The sequence below is a fragment of the Ranitomeya variabilis genome, chromosome 3 (assembly GCF_051348905.1).
Source record: "Ranitomeya variabilis isolate aRanVar5 chromosome 3, aRanVar5.hap1, whole genome shotgun sequence".
NCBI lineage: Eukaryota > Metazoa > Chordata > Amphibia > Anura > Dendrobatidae > Ranitomeya > Ranitomeya variabilis.
This window is the reverse complement of record NC_135234.1, coordinates 26,234,148-26,248,934: the sequence shown is the minus strand read 5'-3', so window position 1 is coordinate 26,248,934 and position 14,787 is coordinate 26,234,148. Positions and strand designations below refer to the sequence as shown.

General features: G+C 46.1%; 1 protein-coding gene across 1 annotated transcript in view; it reads left to right on the top strand.

The window, feature by feature from the left end:
• The window catches only part of ABCG1 (ATP binding cassette subfamily G member 1), a 59,042-nt gene extending 55,789 nt beyond the window's left edge, over nt 1-3,253 (top strand). Inside the window, exon 15 of the mRNA XM_077293822.1 lies at nt 1,284-3,253. Coding sequence (XP_077149937.1) covers nt 1,284-1,512 — 229 coding nt within the window. The 3' untranslated portion in view covers nt 1,513-3,253. The remainder of the gene's footprint in view (nt 1-1,283) is intronic.
• Nucleotides 3,254-14,787: the final 11,534 nt, after the last annotated feature.

Genomic DNA, 14,787 nt, shown 5'->3' with positions numbered 1-14,787 from the left:
CCATAGAATGTCTGTGTGTTCCACTAGCTCCTCTCCTCCATAGAATGTCTGTGTGTTCCTCTAGCTCCTCCCCCTGCATAGAATGTCTGTGCCTCTAGCTCCTCCCCTCCATAGAATGTCTGTGTGTTTCTCTAGCTCCTCCCCTCCACAGAATGTCTGTGTTCCACTAGCTCCTTCCCCTCCATAGAATGTCTGTGTGTTGCTCTAACTCCTCCCCTGCATAGAATGTCTGTGCCTCTAGCTCCTCCCCTGCATAGAATGTCTGTGTGTTCCACTAGCTCCTCTCCTCCATAGAATGTCTGTGCCTCTAGCACCTCCCCTCCATAGAATGTCTGTGTGTTTCTCTAGCTCCTCCCCTTCACAGAATGTCTGTGTTCCACTAGCTCCTTCCCCTCCATAGAATGTCTGTGTGTTCCTCTAGCTCTTCCCCTCCATAGAATGTCTGTGTGTTGCTCTAGCTCCTCCCCTGCATAGAATGTCTGTGTGTTCCTCTAGCTCCTCCCCTCCACAGAATGTCTGTGTGTTGCTCTAGCTCCTCCCCTGCATAGAATGTCTGTGCCTCTAGCTCCTCCCCTCCACAGAATGTGTGTGTTCCTCTAGCTCCTTCCCCTCCATAGAATGCTTGTGTTCCTCTTGCTCCTCCCCTCTATAGAATGTCTGTGTTCCTGTAGCTCCTCCCCTCCATAGAATGTCTGTGTGCTGCTCTAGCTCCTCCCCTGCATAGAATGTCTGTGCATTCCTCTAGCTCTTCCCCTCCATAGAATGTCTGTGTGTTGCTCTAGCTCCTCCCCTGCATAGAATGTCTGTGCATTCCTCTAGCTCCTTCCCCTCCATAGAATGTCTGTGTGTTGCTCTAGCTCCTCCCCCTGCATTGTCTGTGTTACTCTAGCTCCTCCCCCTGCATAGAATATCTGTTAGTCTAGCTCCTCCCCTCCATAGAATGTTTGTGTTCCTCTAGCTCCTCCCTCCACCATGGAATTTTAACAGCACCATCTATCATCTCCATTCTCAATAATGGGAAAATCTGTCTTCACTGAATACAGATTTTGCTAATTTTACCCCTGGTTTGAGAGCAAATGATCAGTTCAGGAGGAAAAAGAAGCAGATTTCTCCAATAAGATACAGTATATGATAAAGTTGCTTATCTTTTCTTGTACTATTGATTTATGAAATAAAAATTAAAACGACGGGTACTCTTTACGTTCTCCACCTCAATAGCAATTTTTCTTTTCACTTTTATTTTTCACTCCCACTAGATTTACACAATATCTTTTTTTAAACAGATACGGCTTTGAGGGAGTCATTTTATCTATTTACGGCCTGGACAGAGAAGACCTTCACTGCGACAAAGATGAAACGTGCCACTTCCAGAAGTCGGAAGCCATACTGAAAGAACTGGATGTTGAAAATGCAAAGCTGTACTTAGACTTTATCATCCTGGGAGTCTTCTTCATCACTCTGCGCCTCATAGCCTATTTCGTACTACGATACAAAATCCGGGCGGAGAGGTAAAAGTTTGGGCTATGAAGAAAGGTTAGATAGATGGATACATGGAAGACTTCCACCGAAGATCATTATTGTACTGGTCTACAAGGGCTCGGGAGATGCCACCAGACCCAACTTTGCTGCATCCTGGTTGGGTTAGTTGACTCGTTGGGTGATCTTCTCAAAAACTATGGAGGTATTTTTTTTTCCTTCAGGCCATTGGTTAATTATAAACTTCCTAGATTTAACTAGGAAGAAGCAGAAGGGAAATCTAGAAGGTCAAGAGTCAACTTCTCAGTGTTCCTTCGAGGATAAGGGCGGACTGACATCTTCACCCCATAAACCTTGGTCTATTATTGACGTAGAATGTCCTTGCAACTAATGACTGTGTAATGGGGTAATTTTGCTAATTTGACACTTGGAAAATGTTTTCCTTTTTTTTTTAATCCTTAAGACATCTGCTTCTTGGAAATTATAGATCTTCCAAATGCTCCAGATGACTTTGACAATCCCAGAATCGGTCACCAAGGGAATATCTGAGATAACGCAATAGGATTGACCTGGTGGGTACAGTTGCATCTATTAAAAAAACTACCCAAGGTAGCTATTGGGGATGGGGGGTGGTAATAAAACATGCCTTATATGCTAATACCCTCTTAGCACGGACATCCTGGAAGTTGTGGGAAGTGTTTTCTGCCCCTGTGGGGTAGGGAGATGTTGACCTGAGGGCAACATCATGGTCGTTTTCTGGTGAAAAAGGCGAGACCCAAATATGACGTATAGCGTCTTACTTCAGCTTGATTCCCCTGAATAGGAATGGGAATCCTTTAAAATGTAGTTCTGCTTTTCCAGAACTGGTCTCAGAAGTATTCTTGAAGACGTTTATCTAAATGTAACTTTTATTATATGGCCCCACCATAGACTTGGTTGCGGTCTGAATGTAGTCAGGAGATGATTTTGAGGGAGTCATTTGATTGTAAGGTACTTAAAAAATCGCTCACAAAAACTTTTACCAAAATCATCCACATCTAGGTTTTCTCTTGTCTTTAGTGGACTTGTCTTTGAGGCATGCCAAAGCAACGTTATGGGACCACGAGGAGGAGAAGGGGACGCCAGAAATCTCACTCTCTCCCAAGCAATTATTTTTTTATTCTGGAGTGTAAATTTTAGGTGGGTGAAAGACTTTTCAGCCCCCATCTTTCTCTGCATAAAAATTTGTGGACTTTCGGGGAGCAAAGGATGTGGGAACTTGTGGTCTATATGACCCAAGATGGGGTGACTGTCACCACCCTATCATGTCCTTAGAAGACTACTCTCATCTTGTAAAATGCTTGCTTATCAATAGAATATACCATCACTTTATGACCGATGGGGTCTGACTCCTGGGACCTCCATTGATCCTAAGAATGAAGGGTCCATACACCTGATTTCGCACTGTGCCCCTCTATGTTTTCCTTTTATAATGGCCACCGACTTGAATTGGGCCATGTTACATTACCCGACACAGGCAGGTAGCAGAGTGCCAATGTGCAGAAAGAAGCAGTAAAGGAGAACAGGGGTAAAATTAGCTCTACTGTCCCTTTATAATCAGGACCCGTGGGGGTTCCAGTAGGCTGGCCGCCTGCTGATATACTGCCCATGCGTTCCATGACGTCACTAAGTCTGATAATTTGTTATGAATTTTTTTTTTGACTATGCAAAAGAAATTGAAGACCATTTCTATGTTTTTTTTAGATATTCAGATTTACACTTTGACTTACCGTACCTTAAAAAAAAAAATCAGAGCAAAAAAAAACTTCTTAATCCTATCAACCACAGTCTGCCCTCGTCTATAGTGCTAGGTCGTATTCAGTGTAAATCCAGGCCAGGGGTTAATTATTCTCTATATTTTTACCAAAATCTGATTAATAAAGCAGCAGGATATAAGAGAAGATCATAGCGTGGATACCGCCAAGCCTCATTGCTCCCTTTTCTGTCTCATTTCACACCTAGATGGGGAAGGACTTTGTAGCAAAAGGGTGATAGGTCGGTTACTCGAAGCAACCAGTTATACCATACTATGCACTCCTACATTAGTAATGATAAGATAATTAAGGATGGAAAACATTTTAAAAATGTAACTACTGCCTAGAAACTTCCGGAGGATGTTACGCAGAATGAAACAACACCTTCTAAGTTTTTACAGAAAATCTGATGAATAAATCAGTAGAATGTAAGAGAAGAACATGGCGTAGATACAGCTAAGCTTCCTTGTCCCTTCTTTGTCTTAGTCCGGGAAAGGACTAACTAATGACCCAATGGATTTAGGCAGTGTTTCCAGTAGCCATTGGTATTAGTAATCAGATTAAAAAAAAAACTATGGAAAATTCTTTCTTAAGTTACCTATTGATCAGATGTTCTGTAGAATGAAACAATACTTTACTGAATGTAGACTCACCCCGCTCAAAACCGCTCCCGAGACTCTTGGTGGAGACCCCATTCGATTGTTGTTGTCCCACCCAAGCTTGGTGGTATTTTTGCTCTCCGCTCTACGCACAAACTACCTCAACAATAAGCTCAACTACACTGAGGGTTTTAGGTAAAGTATTGTTTAAAGCCTGCAACGCAGAACTGTTCCCTATACGAATGTATCTACGACCCTACCTGCATGTCTGTAAAGCACCGTCACCAGCATCGGGGTCCCATGGGGGCAGCATGTGTTTAGTCTGGCAGGAAATATTGAGGGCCATGTTTCAGCATTTTTTCACCTTGAATATTGTCACTCCGATTCTACATAAAAGGTGGTCACCATATTGCAGTTTGTGGCCTGAAGAAGTGTAGACTTATAGTACATGGATACATGATCCCGATACTGCGGCCACTGAGGACATTAATGGCGGCCGTCACATTGCTGGTTGTCCACAGCAGCATCTGATAACCTCATGGTAGATTTTTCTTTTAATTTTTATTATTTTATAGTTATTTAATTTACTGATTGCAACACCGACCTAGAATGAACTAGAAGAGATTTTACCTTTTCTTTGACCAAAAGATTTCTGGCGATCCTGTTGTGTTTGTAAAGTGGATCAGCAGAGAACATATTAATATTTTGTATAGATAAATAAATTTGTATTTAAAACCTATATCCATCAAATCATTGTTTTCATTTCATCGCATCAATGCATATAAATTATAATCGTGGCCAGAGTCACATGTTTAAAGGAGTAAGATCCTGAGTTACATCCTGTATTATACCCCAGAGCTGCACTCACTATTCTGCTGGTGCAGTCACTGTGTACATACATTACATTACTGATCCTGAGTTACATCCTGTATTATACTCCAGAGCTGCACTCACTATTCTGCTGGTGCAGTCATTGTGTACATACATTACATTACTGATCCTGAGTTACCTCCTGTATTATACCCCAGAGCTGCACTCACTATTCTGCTGGTGCAGTCACTGTGTACATACGTTACATTACTGATCCTGAGTTACATCCTGTATTATACCCCAGAGCTGCACTTACTATTCTACTGGTGCAGTCACTGTGTACATACATTACATTACTGATCCTGTATTACATCCTGTATTATACCCCAGAGCTGCACTCACTATTCTGCTGGTGCAGTCACTGTGTACATACATTACATTACTGATCCTGAGTTACATCCTGTATTATACTCCAGAGCTGCACTCACTATTCTGCTGGTGCAGTCACTGTGTACATACATTACATTACTGATCCTGAGTTACATCCTGTATTATTCTCCAGAGCTGCACTCACTATTCTGCTGGTGCAGTCACTGTGTACATACATTACATTACTGATCCTGAGTTACATCCTGTATTATACTCCAGAGCTGCACTCACTATTCTGCTGGTGCAGTCACTGTGTACATACATTAAATTACTGATCCTGAGTTACCTCCTGTATTATACCCCAGAGCTGCACTCACTATTCTGCTGGTGCAGTCACTGTGTACATACGTTACATTACTGATCCTGAGTTACATCCTGTATTATACCCCAGAGCTGCACTTACTATTCTGCTGGTGCAGTCACTGTGTACATACATTACATTACTGATCCTGTGTTACATCCTGTATTATACCCCAGAGCTGCACTTACTATTCTGCTGGTGCAGTCACTGTGTACATACATTAAATTACTGATCCTGAGTTACATCCTGTATTATAATTCAAGAGCTGCACTCACTATTCTGCTCGCGCAGTCACTGTGTACATACGTTACATTACTGATCCTGAGTTACATTCTGTATTATACCCCAGAGCTGCACTTACTATTCTGCTGGTGCAGTCACTGTGTACATACATTACATTACTGATCCTGAGTTTCATCCTGTATTATACTCCAGAGCTGCACTCACTATTCTGCTGGTGCAGTCACTGTGTACATACATTACATTACTGATCCTGAGTTACCTCCTATAGTATACCCCAGAGCTGCACTCACTATTCTGCTGGTGCAGTCACTGTGTACATACATTACATTACTGATCCTGAGTTACATCCTGTATTATACCCCAGAGCTGCACTCACTATTCTGCTGGTGCAGTCACTGTGTACATACATTACATTACTGATCCTGAGTTACATCCTGTATTATACCCCAGAGCTGCACTCACTATTCTGCTGGTGCAGTCACTGTGTACATACATTACATTACTGATCCTGAGTTACATCCTGTATTATACTCCAGAGCTGCACTCACTATTCTGCTGGTGCAGTCACTGTGTACATACATTACATTACTGATCCTGAGTTACATCCTGTATTATACTCCAGAGCTGCACTCACTATTCTGCTGGTGCAGTCACTGTGTACATACATTACATTACTGATCCTGAGTTACATCCTGTATTATACCCCAGAGCTGCACTCACTATTCTGCTGGTGCAGTCACTGTGTACATACAGTACATTACTGATCCTGTACAGATGACACCTAAAAGAAAACATACAAGCAGATCAAGTTCTGTGCAGAATCTGAACCGACAGAGAATGCCGAACTGTGTGAATTTCAAAAACAGCAGAATTATGAATGCAGCTCTGGAATTGTGAATGCTACCTACATGCAATATATAAGAGTACTCCCAGAAGCAACCATGGGTAAAAATTTAGCATGAAATATAGATTACCAGTCTTAACAGTACCCACAAATATATTGACTCCACTATTACATTCAAAAAAGGAGGACCTGAGTCACCATATATTTTGAAATACAATTTTATTTATACCAAAAAGAATGTTTTAGATATATAAATAGTACAAAAATCTTATTAAAAATATCTTCTACAGATATATGGATATATAGTAAATAGATGATCCACAAAGGTGACAGTCCTACAGTGGCCGGGGACTAGGGCCAGGACAAATGAACAAAACACCATTTACAAAACATTATTGACCAATTTTATATGAATGGCCACATGGTAGGATAATGGGTCAAATTAAGCAGTCTCCCCACATTAACTTAGAGAGACTGAGCGAGTCGGCCCAGATCAAACCATGTTAAAATAAGCCCTATGTAGCACGATAATAGAAAAACTCTGGTGTTCATTATAACAAGACTATAGTAAAAATAACAAAGGGTTAGTTACCCATTATGTGATGACTCCTGCCCAGGCTGCGGCCACGTACCCCGATGTGCGTTTCGCAAGTGTTAATGTCGCTTCCTCAGGTGGTAACAGCTCCTCCTCCCAGGCATGTTAATAGCATAACTACATGATATACAGGGTAGATATGGGTTCTATATCTAGAATACAGATCTACATGGAGAAGGCAGGTCCTCCAACCCATCTGGTGAGGCCAGGGCAGCCACCCATAGTGTTGGACTGTAGGACATACTGTGGGCCCCACAGTACCCAGGTTTCAATTGGTGAATCCACTGCACATGTACAGCGGGCGTACACACTGCATTTATGGGCATTTTATACAGCCGGCCCCCCGAGTCTCACAGCAGGTATCCGAGCTCGGATCAGATCAGTTCAACCGCTTAGATGCTGCAGCCAATCCTGACTGCAGCATATAAGAGGCTGGAAATGGGGTGGAAGATTCCTGACGTCATTTTTCCCTCTCCCACCACGCAACTTGGTTGTGAGGTGCCAATGACATTGTTATGGCAGCCAGGAAGGTCTACTGAATGTTCCCGTGTCCGCCATGTATATATATATATATACATATATATATATATACTAGATGGCAGCCCGATTCTAAAGAATTGGGAGTCTAGAATCCATATATACTTTATTTATTCAAATGTAAGAATAATTTGGTGGGCGGGGACCCTCGGCCTCCGATTTGGTTGGCGGGGCCCCACGGCCTCCGATTTGGTGGGCGGGGTCCCTCTGCCTCCGCTTTGGTGGGCGGGGCCGCTCGGCCTCCGATTTGGTGGGCGGGGACCCTCGGCCTCCGATTTGGTGGGCGGGGCCCCTCGGCCTCCGATTTGGTGGGCGGGGCCCCTCGGCCTCCGATTTGGTTGGCGGGGCCCCTCGGCCTCCGATTTGGTGGGTGGGGACCCTCGGCCTCCGATTTGGTGGACGGGGCCCCTCGGCCTCCGATGTGGTGGGCGGGGCCCCTCGGCCTCCGCTTTGGTGGGCGGGGCCGGGCCCCTCGGCCTCCGCTTTGGTGGGAGGGGCCGCTCGGCCTTCGATTTGGTGGGCGGGGCTCCTCGGCCTCCGATTTGGTTGGCGGGGCCCCTCGGCCTCCGATTTGGTTGGCGGGGCCCCTCGGCCTCCGATTTGGTGGGCGGGGACTCTCGGCCTCCGATTTGGTTGGCGGGGCCCCTCGGCCTCCGATTTGGTGGGCGGGGACTCTCGGCCTCCGATTTGGTGGGCGGGGACCCTCGGCCTCCGATTTGGTGGGCGGGGCCCCTCGGCCTCCGATTTGGTGGGCGGGGCCCCTTGGCCTCCGATGTGGTGGGCGGGGCCCCTCGGCCTCCGATTTGGAGGGCGGGGACCCCCGGCCTCCGATTTGGTGGGCGGGGCCCCTCGGCCTCCGATTTGGTGGGCGGGGACCCTCGGCCTCCGATTTGGTAGGCGGGGCCCCTCGGCCTCCGATTTGGTGGGTGGGGACCCTCGGCCTCCAATTTGGTGGGCGGGGACCCTCGGCCTCCGATTTGGTGGGCGGAGACCCTCGGCCTCCAATTAGGTGGGCGGGGCCCCTCGGCCTCCGATGTGGTGGTCGGGGCCCCTCTGCCTCCGCTTTGGTGGGCGGGGCCGCTCGGCCTTCGATTTGGTGGGCGGGGCTCCTCGGCCTCCGATTTGGTTGGCGGGGCCCCTCGGCCTCCGATTTGGTTGGCGGGGCCCCTCGGCCTCCGATTTGGTGTGTGCTCTGCCTGGGGCCACTGTGCTCTGCCTGGGGCCCCATATGCTGCCTGGGGCCCCTGTGCTCTGCCTGGGGCCCCATATGCTGCCTGGGGCCCCTGTGCTCTGCCTGGGGCCCCATGTTCTGCCTGGGGCCCCATGTTCTGCCTGGGGCCCCTGTGCTCTGCCTGGGGCCACTGTGCTCTGCCTGGGGCCCCATAAGCTGCCTGGGGCCCCTGTGCTCTGCCTGGGACCACTGTGCTCTGCCTGGGGCCCCATATGCTGCCTGGGGCCCCTGTGCTCTGCCTGGGGCCACTGTGCTCTGCCTGGGGCCCCATATGCTGCCTGGGGCCACTGTGCTCTGCCTGGGGCCCCATATGCTGCCTGGGGCCCCTGTGCTCTGCCTGGGGCCCCATATGCTGCCTGGGGCCCCTGTGCTCTGCATGGGGCCCCTGTGCTCTGCCTGGGGCCCCATGTTCTGCCTGGGGCCCCTGTGCTCTGCCTGGGGCCACTGTGCTCTGCCTGGGGCCCCATATGCTGCCTGGGGCCCCTGTGCTCTGCCTGGGGCCCCAAATGCTGCCTGGGGCCCCTGTGCTCTGCCTGGGACCACTGTGCTCTGCCTGGGGCCCCATATGCTGCCTGAGGCCCCTGTGCTCTGCCTGGGGCCACTGTGCTCTGCCTGGGGCCCCATATGCTGCCTGGGGCCCCTGTGCTCTGCCTGGGTGTAGGACACTGGTGACGTCACTTATCTCCGGACATTAGCTCCGGACATTAGCTCCGGACATTATCTCCGGACATTAGCTCCGGACAAAGCCACGGAAGTTGGCACAAATTGCAGGAAGTAGTATTCTAGGCAATTATATATTAGATATACTGTATATATAGTATGTGCAATATAATATAAAAATACATAGCCTTTTTTTCCCGGATCGTAAATAAAATCTAAAAAAATACATATTTGATATCTCCACGTTTGTAATTGAATTAATAAAATGTCATATTTATCCCATATAATAAATATATAGAAAAAAAATCAAAATGACAGAATCGGTGTTTTGATCATTTAGCCTCTTAGAAAATTGTGTAAAAAAAGAGATCAGACCCCAAAATGGTAATGAGGAAAATTATAACTCTATCACCCAAAATATAAAAAAGTTATAACGCCTGGAAAGTGAGGAGGAAAAATCGACCAAGAGAGGCCCACTGGGAATCTGTCATCTAAGAGCACATAAACCTGAGCCCAGTCCTGGGTGACATGGCCGCCAGCCACAACATCCAAACAAAGAAGGAATGCACAAAGATTCCTGTGCATATGCCATAAATGCCAATATTGGGAAGATCCCTTTAAGGTTTATTTACTGGACAGCCCTTTTACTGATGCCGGCCCAGATTTTACCATCTCAGTGTGTTATCATTCATTACATCTCATCTAGCTTGGCCCGAGCAACCAATCAGAGCTCTACTTTCATATTTCCAGAGCGGTTTAAGAGATGTAAGCTGCGCTGTGATTGGTTGCTACGGACCTCCTGCATGCCCATAGCAACCAGATTAGTTGTTTTGTTTTTTTCACCTGTGTTCGAGCCCAATTGCAGGAATTACAGAACACAGGGCCCAGACATGGTGATATTTCACTTAAATTGAGTCTATATTTAGTTTTCCTTGTAGATTGTTTTCTAGTCTACATCGAGACCTCCAAACTGAATGTATAAAAGGTTTTCTGGTTTCTAATAGATATAATCGTTGTATAGGGAACAGTTGTGATATTTCTGGGTCAGGATTTCTGCTTGACTTCAGTGAACGCAGTAAATATTTATATTTGCCCTCCTTTTTTGCTAAATTTTATTCAGGGAGGAATTGTGGACGGCATGACATACACGTTTCCCAGTTTTTAATATATAGGTAGCTTCTCAATACTCCTTCAGATTTCAATGATTCAGAAGTAGTGACCCGAAAAACTCCAGCACCCAGAATAAGTAGCAGATGTCAGAACTAAGACTCCAACACAGAGTTCAGACTACGACCACAACACCTTGACCACAATACCAAGGACTCGATTCATCAAGGTCTGTACGTCAGAAAACTGTCATAAAATACTTTGAAAAGTCGAATAATTTTGGCATGTACATTGCCAGTCTTAATGAATCGGGCCTTGAAGATCCAGAAGCTTGACCGTGTCACCCTGACCCCAACACGAAGAATTCATAATCTATAACATGACACCTTGACCTCAGAAACCACATGTAAGCACCCACACTGTTACACCCAAACAGTAAAAATCCAGAACCTTTACTATAATACCCTTACTCCAACATAACTCAAAACCAAAAATCCAGAACCTAGACCATGTCATCTTACCTACAACACCAGGACTTCACGACCCAGATTGTAACACACTAACTCTAGCAAAAAACTCTATAATCTTAACCAAAACACCCAGACCCAAATACCAAAAATTCTGAATCTATAGCATTACACCTTGACCTCAACGTAATGAATCAGAAACCAAATGTAAACACCCACACTTTCACACCCCAACACCATAACTTAAAACCCATATCCAGAACCTAGACCATAACATTTTAGCCCAACACCAAGACTTCACTACCCAGATTGTAACACACTAACTCTAACAAAAGATTCTCTGATCCTAACCAAAACACCCAGACCCAAACACCAAAAATTCCGAATCTATAACATTACACCTGTACCTCAACGTCATGGATCAGAAACCAGATGTAAACACCCACAATGTCACTCCTTTTCAGATACTTTCATGGAGTGATATTATTATTATTATTATTTTTATTATTATTATTATTATTATTTATTGTTATAGCGCCATTTATTCCATGGCGCTTTACAAGTGAGGAGGGGTATACATAATAAAAACAAGTACAATAATCTTGAACAATACAAGTCATAACTGGTACAGTAGGAGAGAGGACCCTGTGTCATGATCTCAATGGCTTTTAGCAAATTTGAGGTCCGCTTACTACATAGCAGAAGACAGAAAGGACACTTTCATGGTCAGCTGAAAACCCTATCAAAACACCATCCAGAAATTACTTTAAAACTCTGGCATTAACTCATAACACCAGAGTGGCAATTCCTGTTCACAAGAGCTTTCCAGACACAGTAACGAAACTACAGCTGTGAACTGGAACAAAAATGCAAAAACAAACATGGACAAGAGTCCAACTTATCTAGTAGTTGTCTAGGAGCAGGAACAAGCACAGAGAGGCTTCTGATAACATTGTTGACCGGCAAGCAACTAACAGAACAGCAAGGTTATATAGCGACTCCCACATCTTGATGGGAACAGGTGAACAGAGAAGATGAAGACACCAGTTCAATTCCACCAGTAGCCACCGGGGGAGCCCAGAATCCAAATTCACAACAGTACCCCCCCCTCAAGGAGGGGGCACCGAACCCTCAACAGAACCACCAGGGCGATCAGGATGGGCCCTATGAAAGGCACGAACCAGATCAGAGGCATGAACATCAGATGCATTAACCCAAGAATTATCCTCCTGGCCGTATCCCTTCCACTTGACCAGATACTGGAGTCTCCGTCTGGAAACACGAGAGTCTAAGATTTTCTCCACAACGTACTCCAACTCACCCTCAACCAACACCGGAGCAGGAGGCTCAACGGAAGGCACAACCGGTACCTCATACCTGCGCAATAATGACCGATGAAAAACGTTATGAATAGAAAAGGATGCAGGGAGGTCCAAACGGAAGGAAACAGGGTTAAGAATCTCCAATATCTTATACGGGCCGATAAACCGAGGCTTAAACTTAGGAGAAGAGACCCTCATAGGGACAAAACGAGAAGACAACCACACCAAATCCCCAACACTAAGCCGAGGACCAACACGACGGTGGCGGTTGGCAAAAAGCTGAGTCTTCTCCTGGGACAACCTCAAATTGTCCACCACCTGCCCCCAGATCTGATGCAATCTCTCCACCACAGCATCCACTCCAGGACAATCCAAAGATTCCACCTGACCAGAGGAAAATCGAGGATGAAACCCCGAATTACAGAAAAACGGGGACACCAAAGTGGCAGAGCTGGCCCGATTATTGAGAGCGAACTCCGCCAATGGCAAAAAAGCAACCCAATCATCCTGGTCAGCAGACACAAAACACCTCAGATATGTCTCCAGGGTCTGATTAATCCGCTCGGTCTGGCCATTCGTCTGAGGATGGAAAGCGGACGAAAAAGATAAATCTATGCCCATCCTAGCACAGAATACCCGCCAAAATCTAGACACGAATTGGGTCCCTCTGTCAGAAACGATATTCTCAGGAATACCATGCAAACGAACAACATTTTGAAAAAACAGAGGAACCAACTCGGAAGAAGAAGGCAACTTGGGCAGAGGAACCAAATGGACCATCTTAGAAAAACGGTCACACACCACCCAGATGACAGACATCTTCTGAGAAACCGGCAGATCTGAAATAAAATCCATCGAGATGTGCGTCCAAGGCCTCTTAGGAATAGGCAAGGGCAACAATAATCCACTAGCCCGAGAACAACAAGGCTTGGCCCGAGCACAAACGTCACAAGACTGCACAAAGCCTCGCACATCTCGTGACAGGGAAGGCCACCAGAAGGACCTTGCCACCAAATCCCTGGTACCAAAAATGCCAGGATGACCTGCCAACGCAGAAGAATGAACCTCAGAGATGACTCTACTGGTCCAATCATCAGGAACAAACAGTTTATCAGGTGGGCAACGATCAGGTCTATCCGCCTGAAACTCCTGCAAGGCCCGCCGCAGGTCTGGAGAAACGGCTGACAATACCACTCCATCCTTAAGGATACCTGTGGGCTCAGAGTTACCAGGCGAGTCAGGCTCAAAACTCCTAGAAAGGGCATCCGCCTTAACATTCTTAGAACCCGGTAGGTATGACACCACAAAATTAAACCGAGAGAAAAATAATGACCAGCGCGCCTGTCTAGGATTCAGGCGCCTGGCGGTCTCAAGATAAATCAAATTTTTGTGGTCAGTCAATACCACCACCTGATGTCTGGCCCCCTCAAGCCAATGGCGCCACTCCTCAAAAGCCCACTTCATGGCCAAAAGCTCCCGATTCCCAACATCATAATTCCGCTCAGCGGGCGAAAATTTACGGGAAAAGAAGGCACAAGGCCTCATCACGGAGCAGTCAGAACTTTTCTGCGACAACACTGCCCCAGCTCCGATCTCAGAAGCGTCGACCTCAACCTGAAAAGGTAGAGCAACATCAGGCTGACGCAACACAGGGGCAGAGGAAAAACGGCGCTTAAGCTCCCGAAAGGCCTCCACAGCATCAGGGGACCAATCAGCAACATCAGCACCCTTCTTAGTCAAATCGGTCAATGGCTTAGCAATATCCGAAAAACCAGCAATAAATCGACGATAAAAGTTAGCAAAGCCCAAAAATTTCTGAAGACTCTTAAGAGAAGAGGGCTGCGTCCAATCACAAATGGCTTGAACCTTGACAGGATCCATTTCAATGGAAGAGGGGGAAAAAATATATCCCAAAAAGGAAATCCTCTGTACCCCAAAAACACACTTAGAACCCTTCACACACAAAGAATTAGACCGCAAAACCTGAAAAACCCTCCTGACTTGCTGGACATGAGAGTCCCAGTCATCCGAAAAAATCAGAATATCATCCAGATACACAATCATAAATTTATCCAAATAATCGCGAAAAATATCATGCATAAAGGACTGGAAAACTGACGGAGCATTTGAAAGACCAAAAGGCATCACTAAATACTCAAAGTGGCCCTCGGGCGTATTAAATGCGGTTTTCCACTCATCCCCCTGCCTGATTCGCACCAAATTATACGCCCCCCGAAGGTCAATCTTAGAGAACCACTTGGCCCCCTTTATGCGAGCAAACAAATCAGTCAGCAACGGCAATGGGTATTGATATTTAACAGTGATTTTATTCAAAAGCCGATAATCAATACATGGTCTCAAAGAGCCGTCTTT